Genomic DNA, 19,255 nt, shown 5'->3' with positions numbered 1-19,255 from the left:
TACACCTTATAATCATTCCATACACCAAATATAGAAGACCTATTGCATACAGTATTATAAAGGGAATCATTGAAGCATGACTGGACCCCCCCCCCCCCCCCCTTTTAGGTCAGTCAACAGGCCCCCTTAGGAAAAGTTCTGGATCCGCTACTGCAGTACTTTTTCATTCTACAAATAAGTATACCATTTAGTTAATTATGTATTATTTGATCTCATTATCAATCATACTACATTTTTATTTCATATCAACTTAAAATCTGGTCTTTTCCTTCCATTACATAAGTTGTTTATATTTGTAAAATACTGAATAACAGGATGTTAATTTTTTATTAGATAACTGGCTGTGGAATTGCAACATGACAGAATTGAATTACTCAAGTTGTTTAATTTGTTCAAGTATGTCTAATCCACTACTCCAGTTCAGTATTTGAGCATGCAGTTGAGGTAATTCTTCCTTTGTAGATTCTGAGGATTCTGGATTCTTCAGTTTTTGAATTTTCTTCCATAATCTGAAATTAATTCTTGGACACACATAATCTGTTTCCTTTAATGTTAAAGCTGGACAGAAATCATTAGTTCCATCTCCTATGTAGAATATATAATCAAAGTTAATTCCTTCTTCTCCTCGCTTTTCTAAATAACTTTGTAAAATATTCCCTTTACATAGATTTATGGTACTCAAGTCACACCAGTCTTGATGGTGATAATATTCTATTTTTAGACATCCAGTATCATCAAAATGAGCAGGATTTGTGAATACTTTTGTAACCATTTTTTGTAATTGTGTATGCTCTAGAATCATATCTATGAAAACTGAGTTAGAATCAGATATTATTATTATTTCATAACTTTTGTCGTTACAGTACTTTAATAAGTCTGCCATGCCTTCTGTTAACGGAATTTCTTCCATACACTTTCTTATGTCCTCTTCTTTTGTCCCTGAAAATAAATAAATCAAAAGAGTAACCACTAAATCACTTCATGGGTAAACCAAAGGTAAAGACATTATATAATTTTTTATATATGCATAAATGTTTTACATTTATAGCAAGCCTTATGACAAGTTACAAATGTATGTACTATGAGAGTATCATAATCCGGTACAGAGGCCATATTTTGAGAAACTGACACTTTACACCACTGTTCACTGTTATGCTACACATGTTGTACTATTATCAGATGCACAAACCTAGCATGTCATCTTCTTGTATGAGGCAGAGGGGTTGATATATTTATTGTAAGGTGACTAGAACGCAAGAGGTACAAATGTACAAAGTTTAAGGGACCATTATAAATGACATGCCCAAGTATACATAGTACCAAATAGAAAAATACTTATCTATAATATATTCATGGAAACAATTCTGATTTATATGTGATTAAATAAATACATATAGGAACATTATTATCATTGCAGTGCTCCAGCTGGAAATCAAAAGGGGCAGGGTGCCAGTGGAGGACAGGGCATTTTTTTTTATGATAAGGCACTGCTCATGATTGGTTCTTCTAGATAACCACCATGCCATCCTTTGGCCTAGTGCAGAGAAACTGTATTATAGATCTGTAGCTACAGAGCTTTCAATAAGTACATTTCTACATTTAAAGTCTGCACTGATTCTCACTTGATGGAGATGGAATAAATGTGTGTATATATAACTGGCATTAATTATGTTTACCATATAAATCATATAAGAACATACCAATTTCATATAAATATTGAAAAATAGATCCCATGTACTCTGTCCATCCTGTAGAACTATACAGAGCCTCAATGTGATCAGGGAGTTTCCCATCTGGTGCTAATCTCTTCACCCATAAATCACTGTTTTCATCTATAAGGGTATGATCGAAGTCAATTGCAAGCAACATTTTTCTTGAACTTTCCATCTGAAAAAGTAAATTAAATTAATAATTTTAAATATATGTGCAGTGAATGTGTATTTTAACTTTTAGTACGGATTTGTAATGTTTACTATATATATTTGATATGGTGAAGTGTTATAGCAGCAGTGTTTAGGACATTATTGTTTGATGAAAAGACATTTATAGAGATCTATTTAATTGTTAATTATGATGAATAAATGGAAATGGTCACCTGCTTGTTAGTATTAGAAATAGTCTTGTCATATTAATATATGTACATGTAACAATATGAGTCTGTTAAAAAAGAAATGAGGGGTAGAGTCATACAAAGTTAAGCACATAAATATGCTATGCTTGTTTGAAATAAGAACATAATGTATTATACAATTTTACTAGAAGTATGATTCAAATTAAAATGTCAACTTAACTGTTAAAATATATGTCTGAATCCCTTGTCTTTCATCATGTTCATGTCTTTTCTTTTTAACAATTTCATTTCTTATGACTTAAATGTAACATAATATGTCCAATAAGTTCATAATGCATGTGGTTAATGAAAGATTCCAATGTCAATCCAACAACTCCAAGAGAACTTCTGAGAATGCAAATGTATTAATTTCTGTTTGATAAGACTAATTTCAGTGTCTGCATATATAGCTTATATATATAGTTGTCACAGAAACTTCTATAGCTACATTGTAGAACACTGTAAAAAAAGATAACTCCTTGAAAACTGAAGAAGGGATACTTCTGGAACAGTACGTCTAAACACTGCTAAGGACTATACAATGCCACTAAGGACTAGAAGGACTACTGTCATACATGTTATTTTTACATATTATGTTAGAGATTGATATTTAATGCATAAATTTCAAATTTTATAGAAAAATAATCATAAATAAAAAAGATATTCAACAGTTTCTAGACACGTGCCCATTTTTTTTTGATATACCGAAAATCAATGAACCGATTGACACGTGCCAAATAATATATAGTACTAGAACACACCCGTGATATCGCGGGTCTGTGACTAAATTAAAGAATATAACTAAAGTATTGTCTTTGATAAAGTCATGCCGATTATAAGATGTATACACAGTTTTCTCTGCTTTCAAATCTTTCTGTTTGAACCCGTCGAACTGGAACTTATCAATTATTGGTAATATATATTAATTATTTGGAAAACAAAAGGTCCTGGAATGGAGTATTTTTTAAACAACAGCATTGTCCTATATTCAGTCAGAGCTCGGACATGAACAAGTCCATTTTTGTTTTTGACTTAAATAAGTCGAAACATGTATATATTATCAAAATGTAGTTTCAATTTTAGACTTATCTAAGTCAGAAAATGACAGACTTGTTTAGGTCCATTTATGTTGGTGAAAAAACTTAATGTTACTTTGTGGCCAAACTACACCACCTATGACAGCAAAAACCTGTATGAGAGTTCACAAGGACTTGAGCTATCTATATTTAATTATCTAATTGAACATCCTTATTAAACACAGATGTTTTACCTCATTAAGTGTGATTCCAGGTGGTTGCATTGTAAGGTTAATTAACATTATCTCCGATTTTTTAGACTCTCATTCATATTTTTCCTTAGAAGACAAAGCATTGGCTTTCAATGTTGTCATTATTTGATTTAGATGCATGACCTCCTTATAAATATGCATGGGTCTTGAAGTTAACCAATTTTGATCACTCATTGACTTGTAGGAGTCGATATTTGCAACTTTTTGATTCTGGTCAATTATTTCTTGTTTAACAATATTGGACTTATTCAAGTCGTATTTTGTCTTACATTAAAGGGAGACAAATCCTAAAACCTACAAATTTAGACCTTTATGAGTCAAAAGCAGATTCAGACTTATTTATGTCTGAGCTCTGACTGATATTAGTTATAAATAAAGTTGAATTCTTTGATTCGCTGTTTTACGTCATGTTTGTTAACAAATTGAAAACTGTACCAATGTATATACGCCTTATTTTTAGTCCAGATTTTTAGTATTCTTATTGTTACCTTAGAAAGTCTAACTGATCAAAATACTACAATAGGTAACAATTTGACAATTAAGTAGTGTCAACCCTGTGATTATGACCAGTGTAATACTATATAGCATAATAATCCTGAATACACCGTTTGTTGGTGCACCTGTCAGATGCGGAACGTACAGATAAGGTAATCGATATCAGGTGAATATACTATTGGTATCGGTATAGGTATCGGACTCGACCCGGAACTTCTTAATTATTGGCAATATTAATTACGTGGAAAACGAAAGGGCCTGGAATGGTGTAATTTTCAATATACACCTTTGTACTATATCAGTTATATATAAAGTTGAATTCTTTGATTCGTCGTTTTTACGTGATGACAGCTGACAAATTGGACCTCGTAATTTTAGTATTATAGATAACCAGAGACATATAATACAATTGTATTATATGTCTCTGGTATAACGTAATCAGAGATCAATATTTTAATCAGATTGGACAAAAATGCATGTATATACAAATGGCTTCACTAAAACATGAGAAAATTCCGAAAAAAAACCCTATAAATCATGATATTTATTTTTCCACTTTCTATTACTGCATTATACCTACTAAGTAGGAATAACCATTGAATTGAAAACAATCATGAGGCGTCCTTGGGGTTTATCAAAACCACTAGTTTCCAACCAGTTTGATATCAGTTTACAAAGGCTTCATACGGTACTTATTTATTTGAAATTGTTTGACTTTTTTTAAAGTAAAAGAAGTTTAAAATAATCATTTAACGAATTTTATTCAGATTAGGTTTTATTTCAAAAATATATTTGAAAGAGGTAAATGTTTTTCAAAATGTTCCACAGTGTTTAGTACATTATTAACGAATAATTTCCTGCATTTGTTAATTTAGAGTTAATGATATAATGTTGACTGAAAAGGAGAAAGCTTTGTACAAATGCCTTGAAAATATGCCTTAACCACATGATGTGAGAATTAAAAAAAGCTAAGACCAACAGAAATATTTTCAAATACTATTTCTTTAATTCATTTTTCTTTAATATGATCTTGTTAGTGAGAAGGGAATCCATTTTGTATTCTTTTTTATTGCCCTTTTTTATTACAAAATTATTTGTTTAACATATTGTATGAAATAATTTATGAAATAACGACTATGTGGTATGTGCTTATCTCGTATGTGCTTAACTCACTGTTGAAGGCCGTAGGGTAACTTATGGTTATTAATTTCTGTGTTATTTTGTCTCTTGTGAATAGTTGTCTCATCGTCAACCCTACCACATCTTTTTGTTGAGCCTTCGACTTAAGTCGAAAAAGCGAGACTAAGCGATCCTACTTTCCGTCGTCGGCGGCGGCGTCCACAAATATTCACTCTGTGGTTAAAGTTTTTGAAACATTTATTAGATTCATTAACTATCCTAGATTTTTACCAAACTTGGACGGAAGGTTCTTACAATCATAAGATAGTATCAAGTGGAATATTTTTATTGATTTTTTTTCCTCATTTTTGTTGAGCCTGTGATTTACAGCAAAAGTAGGCGAGACACTGGGTTCCGCGGAACCCTTACAATTTTTTTTTTATATTATTGGTTGCATGTAGAAAAAAATCATTATCATATTGAATTCGTTTTTGTCCAGAAATATATTGCTCAAACGTGTTCTTCATATGATAATAAATTTTGAAAATGAACCAAACTTGTCTTCATATGATAATAAATTTTGAAAATGAACCATGCATAGCATACGCAAAAAAATAATCTCGGTCTAAATCCGTCTGTTTACTGGTAGCTTGCATTAAATAAGTTTGGTTACATGTAGTAAATATTTTTCATCAGATGGAATTTTTTTGGGCCTCAACTACATTGCTCAAACGTCTTCTGACATATGTAAATTTAAAAAAAAAGATAACATTTTGAAAAAGTACCATAGCAAACGCATAAGGGTGGTTGCATGTAGTAAAATTTATTATTTACAAAAAATAATTACGAAATGCACTTGAGAAAAAATACTTCTTCATTCTGAAAAAAACCATTAACAGTATTTCAACAATTCATTTATTGGTATCCAACTTTACCAATCTTGTCCATTAAACACAACAAAAAGCATGATTCCTGTGTAATCAGTTATGTAATTTGACACGTGTCAAACGGTTCATTGATTTTCGACACATCAAAGAAATACGGGCACGTGTCTAAATAATGTTGAATATCTTATTTATCTATGATTATTTTTCTACAAAAATTGAAATTTATGCATTAAATATCATTCTCTACCATAATATGAAAAGAAATTACATTTAACAGCACTCCATCTAGTCCTTAGTGGCATGTTATAAGTCCTTAGTGCACTAAGGACTCCTTAGCAGTGTTTAGACGCACCCCTTCTGGAATACTACAGAGGTTTAAATTATACATTGTAGATCATTCCAGAATTATTTTATATAGAACACTAGGGGTTCTAGTCAAATTGGCACCTGGTTAAATACACCTTATTGCTATTACAGGTTGACACGAGAATATGTTCCGCTTGAACAATTGACGTCATACAACAATAACTTTTCCGTTGTGGGGTTAGATATTTTGTATTATGAAGTCAAAATTTTAAGAAACCTGTGTGATGTCCAGTAATGGCAGACAATATCTACATAGAACATAAAAGGAGAGTCTATAACACCACACTTTTTTGAACTCCGCAGACAAATATTTATACTGTATACACACATGACCATGATGACACAGTGAATCAGGAAAAAGTATGAATCCCAGTGGCGGATCCAGGAGGAGGGTTGCGGGGGGGGGGGGGGGGGGGGGGGGGGGGGGGGGTTGGAACCCCCCTTTTTTTGGACAATCAATGCATTTGAATGAGGACATAGTTAAAAATAATTAAAGCAGAGTTAGACCAGAAATATTGAACTCCTAACATGTTGGGTGCTCCTGTATGGTACTGTATGTGTATTCAATGTATTGACTATTGTATAAAAATATTTATTGCGTGCCGAACTGACTTTTGATTGGTACCGATTTGACTACAGTAGGTGCCGATTTAACCAAGTGCCGATTTGACTTCTTATGTCGGTGCTGATTGTACTTGTTCCCCTGACATTATGTCTTATGAATTGCCTAGTGTGTATGTCGATTATTTATCTGACTTATCTGTTTATACCTAAGTTACAAATCTTTCTAGATACTCCGGAAGTTTAAATGTTTTTGTTTGAGGTCAAGGTCTTTTCCTACAGGAAGTGGATGTGACGTCTATCTATTTAGTTACATGGCTGTTTTCCCTAACAACGTCATTCTGGAGCGGTGATCTATTATTATTTTTTTTACAATGGCAGCAAGTGTAATGCACGGTCGCAGAAAAGGCCAAAATAGAGGTGAGGGTTTTATGAAAATTGACTCATAACATTGCAGAATTTTTGTTATTTTCAAATATAAATAATTTGTCCTTTTTGGGTAATGTAATCCTTGAATGGCTTAGCTTGATCATCAGTAAGGTTCATCATGACAAACCTTTATAAAAAATGCCTTTATGGCCATATTTACTTACACCACAAATTTCATCCTGATAACAACTAATTCTGTTTGACTTGAAAAGTTTTAGAGCATACCTTGATAAATAGAGATTAATATATATGTCTGCCGCTTCTTCTCCATCGGCATCCTATTCCAAAATGATGCAGCATATCATATGATAACATTATGATACGAAAGTTGTATTTTGATCTAGTTCACATATAGCAATACAAAGATCAGGGTGGGTGATATACACCTTGTAGCTAATCCCTGCTGACCCGAGAATCTGTGCCCCTTGAACTTTTGAGGTCATACAACATTCACTTTTCCATTCAGCCGTCAGATATTTTGTATTAACTTTTATGACATAAAAAAATTACCAGAACCTGTGTGATGCCCATTAATGGTGGACAAATAGCGATAAGGTGTTTTGAAAAAGACATATATCATATAACTTAATTATACATTATGCAGGTTACCACAGGTCTCTCGATGACCAGGACATAGAAAATATATTCATCGGTAAAGTACTTCAACAGGGGAAAAAATTTCATTGTATAACTCAATCAGTTGTCGTTTTACATGTGACATGATGGAATATAGATAAATTAGGCTTATAACACTTTAGAATATGTTTAATAGAGGCTAAAGCTTTTGCTACCAAGACTGATAAAGTGATATCAATGATGTGACATCACATTGATAAGGAGTATGAATGTATATATATCTAATGTCAAACCAGGCCTTAAAACTTTCCAAGATGCATCAGTTTTTCTGCACTCAAAATTACATTTTGTGGTGTGCACATAGTGTGACACCCAGATATTTTCAAAGCTTTAGATGAACCTGAACATAATTATCAAACTATCAATCATGACTATGACATTAACCTTGTTGAAACAGTCACTCATGACCCTTATCTCATGTCCAAACCCATTTCTTGTCAGACAAAAGATTTAATGTGAAGCCGTTGTTACTCTTGGCAATCAGATATATACAAATTTGCAAAAAATCCTTTAATTCTATGCCTCAACAACATGCCTCCATCAACATGATCTTGTTTCTGTTCTGCGGTATACATGAGAAGGAGAGAGTTCACCTTTCACACATTTACAATGTACATGCTAATTCAATTTTATGAATGAACTGCACTGCACTGTCTTCTCTGAGGTAATTGGGAAACACATCATAGAACATACATATATGTAGTGACATAAAGATATTACTTCATGACTAGAAGTACATGTAGTATATAAAGTTATCTACCATTTCTTAAAACCAAATAAGTTCCACAAAAATTTTGTATCACAATTTTATTATTTAAAAAAGTGATTGTTCATGGTGTCAGAAGGGTAATCAGGAGACTGATCTTGGTTCATTTGGAGACAATTCAGCTACATGCATAGTATATTGTTAATACAGAAAAGGTTAATAAGGTCGCTTTATTTTCTGAATATCATAGTTGACTTCATTCTTCACTCATGATCATCAATAATGCCATTACAAGTTGTTGATTATAATTTATAATCCTGATATAATTTATTGTGATAAACAAAAATCAACCAACATTACATATATTTATAATATGCATCATCTTGGTGTCAATTAAAAAAAAACAGTTGTTGGAATAAATAATTGCCTCTTTATTTTATTTCATATATTTTTATTATTTATGTACTTTAAAGACAAAGTTTATAATATTCCACAAAAATTATAACAAACTAATCTTAGATTGAAAGTGTTCAAAATTCAATATAATTTTTTTTAATGTAGCCACTCCAGAAATGCCAACAGAACAACCTGGAATAAGAATGGGGGAAGGTGTAGATCTACGTCAGGTGACAGTCCTGTCTAAAGGGGACTGGGAAAGAATCCAGTCACAGCTCCACAGAAAACAAATAGATGAAGATAGAGTAAGGAGGAAGCAAGCTGAAATTGATGAGAAGAAAAAGAAATCAAAGGAAATGGTTGATACCTGGGGAAATACAATCATAGTGAGTATTGCGTTTGGTTGTCATGGCCATGTTACTGACCTGATAACAAAACATGACTTCATTTTGTGTCCTCTTCTTAAGCCTACTTACATTACCATATTTTAAAATGCTGCCTATCCTCTTGCATGTTTTCTTTTAAAGATTTTTTACAACACAAATAATCTCCTGTCATAGAAATTTATTCAGATAAAGAAAAGAAAGAACGAAAAAAGGCTTCTTTAATAAAAAAACATTGTGTTTGCAGAAATAATTTGTATTGATTTTTTTACCTCACTTAAAATAGGGTTTGTTACATAGAATAATGATAAATTGTTCTCTTAACAGGGTCAAAGACAGAGGAAGTTAGAAGCAAGAACCATTCGTGAACAAAAAGAGGAAGAAGAGAAGAAATTAGTTGACCTTGAAGAGGCCCAATACCAGGCCCAGCAGAGAAGGGAGGCCATAGAGAAAGCTAAAACACAGCAGTATTATCAAACAGACAGAGTTAAACAGTTCCATGTAAGTTCTCTCGGTATTCAAGAATTTAACATCACATTTTAAAATGTTCCATATTATATATAGGTTGTTCTCACCTAAAAGTATATATAACTTGGTAACAAAGCACATTTTCTATTTTTATTTCAAAAATCAAAATCATGATGGGATCTGTAAAATTGTGTATAGCTGTTCTATGTATCTGGCAGTACTTAGTCAACTGAGATTTCTTTTTCTGATATATCTTTATTTTTTTATTGTAAGGTTGACTTTTCTTTATACATGCGGAAAGACCATATTAAACGGAAAAATGTTTATCAATTACTAATAGGGTTGAATATTTGATATACAAATAAATTATGTTAATTTTTTAATGAGTATTTCATTTGACAAGCAACTCTGTTTTTAACTTTGGTATTATTCAAATTGGTTCAACAGTTGCTGAAAATTGATATAAAGCCAAGGTCAAGAAAAAAAGAAACTCAATTGTAAGAACTCATAAAGTTAAATTAAAGGTCAGTTGCTATAGTCATTTCAGGGTGTTCACATTTTTGGATGGTATCATAAAATTGAATATATTTGTGCTTTAAAATTGTCAAACCCATTCTTTAAAAAAAAAAAAAAAATTTGTTGACAGAGTGCATTACAATTAACTGAAGTCCTCAAAGAAAGAGAAGCACAGATTGAACTTAAAAGATTAAAAGATAAGGCCAATATAGGAAAAGATAATGAGTACCTGGAGCTAGAGAGACGAGAATATGAACAGTCAATAAAGGATGACCAGGCTAAAGCCATGGAAAGAATAATCTCAGCACAGAATACAAGACAATTCCAAGTAGCACAGTAAGTATAGTATGATAATAGGCTGTCTCAGATGTTATTACATCATTCTTATATTAAACTACTAATTTGAAGTATTGATAATTACATGAGGCTGAATTAGTGTATTTGAAATGAAACCTTATTTCTATGTATGTTAAAAAATATATGCAACAACGCAAAAGCAAGCCAACAAGACAGATCAATTTAAAAGACCAGTAAAAATAACTGTCATATCATTCCTTATGAATTAATAATATGACTGAGTTGTCTCTCCTGATAAAGCTTGATTTTAATCATTAGAAATTAGATGTATTCTCTTTATTATATTGTCAAATTGGGTGTAAAAATAACTTAAAAACCACTAGGAATTCTTTTTGCATCCCTGTTTTAAAAATTGTTTTTCTGCTACATTGTACATGTATTTTTATGTCTGAAGATGGTGGAACTTAGTCTATACTAGCTAGTTTACTTGTTGTGCATCTAACTTTTAACAATACAAAGTTACTAGTTTATATCTGTTTAAAAAAAAAGAAAAATCTGAAAGAAAGTGAAAAATAGTTTTTTACTTTCTTTTTGTTTTCTTTGTTAATGCAAGAGTGTTAATTGTGTATATTTAGAGTTCATGAACACCTAAAAGCCAGAGACGTAGAAAGGAGAGAAGACAGGAAAGAAGGAGAAGAACTGCAGAAATTAGGAATTCAATATCATCAAGAGAAAGAAAGATTAGAAAATATCAAAAAAGATGAAAAACAACAATTAAAGGTGGATAACGTGAAACAGATCCGAGACAGAGACTCCATTAGAAACATGCAGAAACAACAAGAAGAGGTAAGATTAGCTTCACTCTAAATTAATATACTTTGTCATGCTGTACAGTAAGCTATCCTATTAATGCACAAATGCTGTACATGTATCTCAATGTCTAGCTGTACCATCAAGTGAAAAATGATATTTAATTTGTACAAGAATCTTCACAAGAAATCAACCAATACAATTGGATGAAAACAGTTAAGTAGACATTTATTTCAATTATAAAATATGTGTACATTTATTTTTAAATGCATATGATGTACTTCAAATTTTACTTAGTTATTTTTTTTATCAGAAGAACTGATCAATTTTTCCTTCTACTTTTATGATTTTTGTGCATTGTTGCGTAAAGGAAATGTAGATCCCCTTGTCACACTTTCATTGGTCTAGCGACTCTACTGTCTTTATATTAACTATTTTGCTTAGAACTAGAAAGCTTCTGAATGTTTTTTAAGTACCCTATAATGTTGATGTGCTATTTTAATAAAGGGAGATAAATCATTTGTTTTTTTTAATAGGATGAAGATGAAGAGTGTAGAATATTTGCTGCTGCAAAGAGAAAAATGATGAAACTAAGAGCTGAAAAAGAACTGGAAATTCATAAGTAGGTATTTTTTTATCAAAGTAAATTCAACAACAGCAAATGTTTGTTTTCTGATGTCCTTTTATGTCAATCTTGACAATCATGAAAGCTTTGAATGAAATGCCACAAACAATAGTTATAATAAATGTAACTTTTAAATAAACTTAATGTTCTTTCTATCTGAATAGGATATATGAAAGTCTTCTTTATTTCAACTTTTCATTGTTTGTTTTTTGGGGGCTATTAGATATATCAATATGACAAAGTACTTTTTTTTAATTTATCTTCAACCTTAGATTGCTCTCAATATTACTGAACACAATAAATAGCTGATGCTGATTGTTTTTAGAACATAAACATAACAAAATTTATGTAAAAGTAAAATGTTTGAATGCCTAATTTTAAATAGTGATGTACATGAAAGGATGTAAATTTTATTGAAATTATTGATAAGGATGACATACTTTGTAGATTTATAAAAGCATTACAAAATCACAAATAAATAGAAGTAGTGAATGAAAGATGTCTTATATCATTCAATTAAATGAACTTTTATAAATTATGGCAATGTTCCTACAATTCACAGTTATTTTAATCAATTATATTTAACTTTAGTGAAAAACAGAAGAATCTGGACAGAATTAGAACAAAACTTGCTGCTCAAATGACACAGAAAGTCAGTGATGAAGATGATAGGATACATAAAGCTGTTCAAGAAGCTGAGGAGAAGAGAGAAAAAGAAGAAGCTGAAAAAGAATTTAAGATGAGAAAAGCCATGAAGGAGTCAGCTGATCATAGACATGTACAGGTAATTGATCCTAGCAATGATGATATGGGAAGGAAAATATCAACCAAGATGAGGAAGCCAGAAAATCTGTATCTGGCCATTAATGTCTTGTGCATTGTATTTAGCTCAAATAAGATCAGATATTACCAAACATAATCCATATCTGGTCACTGACTAATTTGTTTTTTTCTCTTTATTTCATATTTGGTATTACTATACAGCCACTAAAATCCATGTATGATGATTATTTCAATGTTATAAACATATTAAATTTGATATAAGAATGTAGGTGAGAAGACTATTTTTTATTTTTTTAGAAAGAAGAAAATACATAGATTTCTTTCTTTGTGCAATTATTATCAAAATGGTTAGACCAATTCTTTGTTGACTTTAAATTTAAAAGTATTTAGTGCATTTAATTTAAGAATTTTAAAAAATTGAAATTTTGTTATCTTTTCTTGTACTTTATATGTTTAACAAAATAATTCAAAAGCTTGTTGATTTACAGAAAGATAAAGTTTAATTATCTCCCCCTGAATTTAACACAGCTCTGCAATTGTTATCTCCCCTGAATTTTACACAGTTCTGCAAGTGTTACTTTTTTGGCTAAATCATGGATTGTACAATTCCTTAATATTATTAATAATTCTTAAAATTAAGGAACAAGATAATGGGTTTTAAGAAATAGTATTAACAAAAAGGTGATCATTGATTCATTCACAAATTATTTTAATAATAAAAAAGCCTTTTAATAATATTGCCAGTGAGACAACCAAATGATGTAGATGTTAGTTATTATAGGTCAGATTACATCCTTCAATAATGAGATAAAACTCAAACTGTAGAGTAAGGTATAAAATGCCAGTTATAATAAAAATGTAAAACAAACATTAAAATCTGCTTGACATGGACGAGGGTAGTAATGGGGTTATCTTCATGATGAATAATGGAAAAAAACCTTGCGAAATGATGTTAATGGTAACTTTTGATGCATGACGATTAAATGTACACTTTCTTTTAGACAATAAAAAAATTGACTGATTTTGATGAATCAAGTTAAATTTTTTCCCAAATAATGGTAACGATAATGATTTCAGACCACTGACGAATCACAATAAGTATATTTTGATGAATCACGTTAAAATTCTAACCAATTTGACGCTAACAGTAGCGTAAATTTACCGTTTGACGACTGAGGGTTAAGGGCATTACTATCCTCTTGGACAGGTACAAAAACAATGTGACCAAGTTGAACTTGTTTGTCAGCACTAAACATTCTCCTAACCTTTGACAGGGTTGTAGCAGCACAACAAAATAATGAACTTTAAAAATATGAAACCAAATTTATATTAATAAAAGCAATTTATATGGAAGATGGCTGTCTGATTGATCTATCATGACCTATCTAAGCATGTGTTGAAAAGAAAGCATATTACCAGTTGTGTCTAGAAGTATTTTGATGAGATATAATTTTTCTCTATTTTAAGCTCAAAGAGGCAGAAGACAGGAAAAAAGAACTAAGAAGACAAGAATTAGAAACGATTAGAATCAGACAAGCTGCTGATGAGATCTTCAGGAGAAATGAGGAAGAAAAACGTGTCAGGAAAAGGGAAGATAATGAAACCCTGAAAAATTTCCACTTTGACCAGACGGTATGTTTACATCCTCTAATATATGTGTTAGGTTTTATTGACAAGTTAAGTTTTATGAGAACTGAATATGAGTTTTGCCAGTACTTTATAGTTACTTTTTTTTCAAGTTACAAGAATTCTCAAATCTTGTGTATGATTTTTGTCAAGTTCAAAAACAGTAAATTATATGTATCATCTCAGTTGATCAGGTAAATTTTTATTTCACCCCTCAATTTTTTTCAATAATTCACACAAACACAGAGGTTTTGGAAATTGTATAAAATTTGGCTTACAGTAAATATTTACAGACAAACATTGTTCATAATATTTGTATGTTATTTAAAAAAAAAAAAAGCATGGATACTTATTACAAAGGTTGCTTAGTGTTCTGGTATTTTCTTCATCTTATTTTCACATTTCCATCTTTTTTCCAGAATGATAGAAAAGGTAAAGAAATAAGTAAGAAACAGAAAGAGTTAGCCTTAGATAGAGCCAACCTTGAATTAATAGCTATGGAAGAAGAACAATTCCAGGAATATGCTACCAAAGTTATTGACCATTGTGAAAAAGGTGGTCGTAATGTGTACCCCCTGAGGAAGGCTGCTCAAACTGGAGCAGGGGGAGGGGTTGGTCCTAAGTTTGAGGGCAAAGGAGGAATAAGACCAAGCTACATGGTGTCAGATAAAACTGGAAGACAGATGCCTCATTATCAGAGAGATTCCACAGAGGAGACCAAGGATAACATTTATGGAAAAGCTCCATCCAAAAAGAGGCTTGGATTTGTATGGTAGAAAAATAATACTGTGAACAATTCATTGACATGTTATTAATGTAGCCATTTTATTTATAAATGGCTTTTATAAAACACTTCTGGTCATTTGTTAAAATGGAAGCAAGTGTTGTCTTGTTCAGATTAACAATATTTCATACATTAAATGTTTTTAAAAAGGGAACACATGTATTAATAGATCATGTTTTGTACTATTGACTATCAGATTTTATACACAAATAAAAATTTGTATAAATCAAAGATGGATGAAATGAAGAGACGGATGCATCTTATTCTAAAAAAAAACAACATTCTAAACATTTAAACAAAGGTCAAGAAACTTATAATGTACAAGTACAGTCATTTTGTTTTAGGTTGAAGTTATTATGTATTAGTGCTTTAGTTACTAAACTGGGGAATATGATAAATAAAGCTTCAATGAATTCTCATGTATCTGACATTGTTTTTATTCCCATGTTATCAATGATTATCTTACTATTTATTGTCCAGTTTTAATTAAAGCAATCACTGTGATAACTTATGCATTTTATGTGTGAGAGAGTTGTGTGTATATACTTATAGACATATATGTTTATTTTCTATTGTTACTATGTCACATTTAAACCTATAGAGAAAAAAATCATGTTTAAAAATTAAAACTTCGCTTTTATGATTTTCTTTCATTTATTAACATGCAAGATTAGTTATATAAATGGCTCTTTTAATTTTGTCATAATTATAATCAATGGGTTGTTAAATGTTGGCTTACTGAGTGCCAATGTCAAATGGTTAATGCAAATTCAGGACAAGAATCATTTCACAGTTAAAAAAATGTAGGTCAACGGAGAAGAAGGGCTGAATTTTGGAATGCTACTGGATTAGTTATTAGGGAATTTGAAAGATGCCTTCCATCTTACCAAGAATACAATGGAATAGCGAAGAAGGCATTAAATAAAAATGCTTATAGTGCAGGAGGAAATCATTAGATAAATTAGGCTTAGAAAAAATTGGCTGCATTGTTTTATAAACATGGTAAAAGTTGCAAAAACAGACAACAATATATCCATAACAAATTTCTTTTATGATTGTTATATGCTTTTGTGACATCAGAATATATTTCTTATTGGGCACATATTTAGCATTTGTATTGAAAGTGCTTATAACGAAGAAAGTACCATAGACTACTGATAAGTGGCAGTTTTGCATTGGCAGTCATTTCTATTTAGATTCAAACACAATCTGAGGTTTTGCCTTAATTCTTGGTCATGTTTTAATGACTGAAATTTGTATTCTAATAAAAATGTTATAAGGATTTGTAAGCTTACATTTGGGTTATGCATACAACTTATAAGATATAAGGAGATGTGGTATGAGTGCAAAAGAGACACTCTCCATTATTATCACAATGTGTATAAAGTTAACCATTATAGGTCAAAGTATGGCCTTCAACAGCGAGCGGCTCATACCAAACAGCAAGCTATATTAACATGGTCCCAAAATGACTAGGAGAGTAAAACAATTCAAACAGGCAGACCAACAGTCTAATCTATATAAGAAAAGGAAACACTAATGAATAATAACAAGATAAACTTATCATAGGTACCAGTAGCCCTTGTCACAAAAAATCTTAAGTGTAAAATTAATCTTACGATAAAAATATTTAGTTGAACAGAATTATTTGAAGGAATATTGTTAGACTTACGATACATTTTACTCTTTTAAAAGATTTTTTGTGAAAAGGGCTACTGGATTGAATTTGTATTTACGCTAGATGCACGTTTTGTCTACAAAAGACTTCATCATCAGTGATGCTTTAATCCAAAAAAAATAAAAAAGCCAAATAAAGTACGAAGTTGAAGAGCATTGAGGACCAATATTCCTACAAGTTTTGCCAAATACAGCTAAGGTAACCTATTCTTAAAGGTAGAAAAACCTTAGTAATTAAAAATCAAAAAGTATTGTCAACAGTTAATTAATAATTTGACCATATCAATGATAATTCATGTCGGCACAAAATTGCTGATTACTGGGCTGGTGAAACCCCGGGGAACTCCACCAGCAGTGACATCGACTCAGTGGTTGTAAATAAACTCATCATAGATACCAGGATTATATTTTGTATTTATGCCAGACACTCTTCGTCTACAAAAGACTGGATCATCAGTGACGCTTGAATAAAAAATAAAAATAAAAAGGCCAAATAAAGTACGAAGCTGAAGAGCATTGAGGATCAATCTTCCTAAAAGTTTTGCCAAATAAAGCTACGGTAATCTATTCCTGAGGTAGAAAAGCCTTAGTATTTCAGAATTATAATTATGACCATATCAATGATAATTTATGTCAGCACAGAAGTGCTGCCTACTGGGCTGGTGATACCCTCGGGGTAATTAAAACCCCAGCCGCAGTGGCATCGACCCAGTGGTTGTAAATATACTCATGAACCACATAAACAAACGAAAATTACTAAGCAACAGGTTCCTGACTTAGAACAAGTGCAAACAAATGTGTCAGGGTTTACATTATTTTTAAGGTGCCTAACACTCCCCCGAACATGGGACAATGATGCAAAGGTACAACAAAAGAACAAACTATAGAACAATAAACGGAAAACAAATATGAGAAATAGCAATAGATGACAACCAATAAGTTAGAGACTTCTGTCTTGGGACAGGCACATATAGAATGACAGTATTTTAGACTGTCCTCTCGTACTGATTTTGCCGCACCTGCACAAAAAACTTTTGGTCCTCGGTGAACTTCAACTTTATACTTGTTTTGGCTTTCAAACTTTTTTCATCTGAGCATAGTTGTGTGTGGACGTAACGCACGTCGGGCGTATAAATTTTTTAACCTGGTACCTTTGATGGCTATTATTCTTTTGTTTCTCTGTCCTATATTTTCTCCAATTCATTAATTGTAGCATTGACGTGTAATGTTGTCATTTAAATGTTATAAATAACATTGCCATTAAAGCGGGGGGTTTGGCATGCCACAAAACCAGGTAAAACCCACCATTTTTTCATAAAATACCCTGTACATGTACCAAGTCAGGAAAATGGCCATTGTTACATTATAGTTCGTTTCTGTGTGTGTTACATTTTGATGTTGTGTTTCTGTTGTGTCGTAGTTCTCTTAAATTTGGTACGTTTCCCTTAATTTTAGATTGTAACCCGGATTTGTTTTTTTCTCTATCGATTTATGAATTTCGAAAAGCGGTATATACTACTGTTGCCTTTATTCAGAATACGACACACAGGAAATACATTTTAATTGTGGTGGCACGACCTTTTTTGCATTAAACTTTATAATTTAGCGGATAGAAAACCAGAGTGCATAGACACTTCATGCCTAGTATACAGATGCCTTATGTTACAATGATTCCATCTATCCTAGCTTGACCTCGTTTTCTTGGTTTAGCTGTTACTATATAGTACTTGAAAAAGTTATTGATTTGGTCTGTTTCTCAAATACTTTAAGAATTATTCCATATCAACTTCACAAATAATATTCGAATGATGGTCTTGAAGTACAGATTAAAGGTACTGACGTTGTTTATTATCTTATTTCCGTGTTAAAGCGATCTTATATTTGTCTTTGTAAATTATTACTTTTACTATTTAGTATATTTTGGTAACATTTATTTGACGTGTCTCAGAACGTATACATCCTGGTATATTGTTTTATCCTAGTTTTTCGTTTTTGATTATGTGCTTTTACTGTGTGTCTTTTTGTTTTTCTGAATTTACATACAAGTGTGTTTTATAGTGATTAAGATAATATTAACGCAATGTTGACTGCTGTACCACTAGTTTTGATATTTTTACCTATTGTGAATGTTTTGTTCCCACAATGCTGTCAATATCATATGTCATACGACTGTCTTACAAGGTTTAGATAGCTTTCAAATCTGGTTAAATCCACCAATTTATACTTTAGAAAATGCCTGTACCAATTCATAATAAACGGGCAGTTGTTATCCATTAGTTTGGTATGTTTTAGA

At 31.4% G+C, this 19,255-nt stretch overlaps 2 protein-coding genes across 2 annotated transcripts; one reads left to right on the top strand and one right to left on the bottom strand.

Moving 5' to 3' along the window:
• Positions 1-308: 308 nt before the first annotated feature.
• LOC134706259 (probable phosphatase phospho2) lies at positions 309-7,139 on the bottom strand. Its single transcript, XM_063565028.1, has 3 exons — positions 7,036-7,139; positions 1,701-1,887; positions 309-939 (listed from the first exon to the last, which is right to left on the bottom strand). Exons 2-3 carry the CDS (start codon positions 1,885-1,887, stop codon positions 371-373), a joined length of 756 nt encoding a protein of 251 aa, XP_063421098.1. The 5' UTR covers positions 7,036-7,139; the 3' UTR covers positions 309-370.
• On the top strand, positions 7,092-15,925 carry LOC134706257 (cilia- and flagella- associated protein 210-like). Its single transcript, XM_063565023.1, has 9 exons — positions 7,092-7,246; positions 9,159-9,379; positions 9,704-9,877; positions 10,491-10,696; positions 11,293-11,503; positions 12,004-12,089; positions 12,684-12,876; positions 14,343-14,507; positions 14,921-15,925. The coding sequence occupies exons 1-9, from the start codon at positions 7,201-7,203 to the stop codon at positions 15,275-15,277; spliced, it is 1,659 nt and encodes a 552-aa protein (XP_063421093.1). The 5' UTR covers positions 7,092-7,200; the 3' UTR covers positions 15,278-15,925.
• The last annotated feature ends 3,330 nt before the right edge of the window (positions 15,926-19,255 follow it).

Source organism: Mytilus trossulus, chromosome 2 (assembly GCF_036588685.1).
Source record: "Mytilus trossulus isolate FHL-02 chromosome 2, PNRI_Mtr1.1.1.hap1, whole genome shotgun sequence".
In the NCBI taxonomy this organism is placed as follows: domain Eukaryota; kingdom Metazoa; phylum Mollusca; class Bivalvia; order Mytilida; family Mytilidae; genus Mytilus; species Mytilus trossulus.
Note: the sequence above shows the minus strand (reverse complement) of the source record. Positions and strands in the feature narration are given on the sequence as shown.

What these genes read in the sequence shown, in the direction of transcription:
- LOC134706259 (XM_063565028.1), bottom strand. Translation starts at nt 1,887, where the DNA reads ATGGAAAGTTCAAGAAAAATGTTGCTTGCAATTGACTTCGATCATACC. An exon ending in TCAATATTTATATGAAATTG is followed by an intron (nt 940 to 1,700) that starts GTATGTTCTTAT and finishes ATTTATTTTCAG; the next exon opens with GGACAAAAGAAGAGGACATA.
- LOC134706257 (XM_063565023.1), top strand. Translation starts at nt 7,201, where the DNA reads ATGGCAGCAAGTGTAATGCACGGTCGCAGAAAAGGCCAAAATAGAG. An exon ending in AGACAATTCCAAGTAGCACA is followed by an intron (nt 10,697 to 11,292) that starts GTAAGTATAGTA and finishes GTGTATATTTAG; the next exon opens with AGTTCATGAACACCTAAAAG. An exon ending in AAAGAACTGGAAATTCATAA is followed by an intron (nt 12,090 to 12,683) that starts GTAGGTATTTTT and finishes ATTTAACTTTAG; the next exon opens with TGAAAAACAGAAGAATCTGG.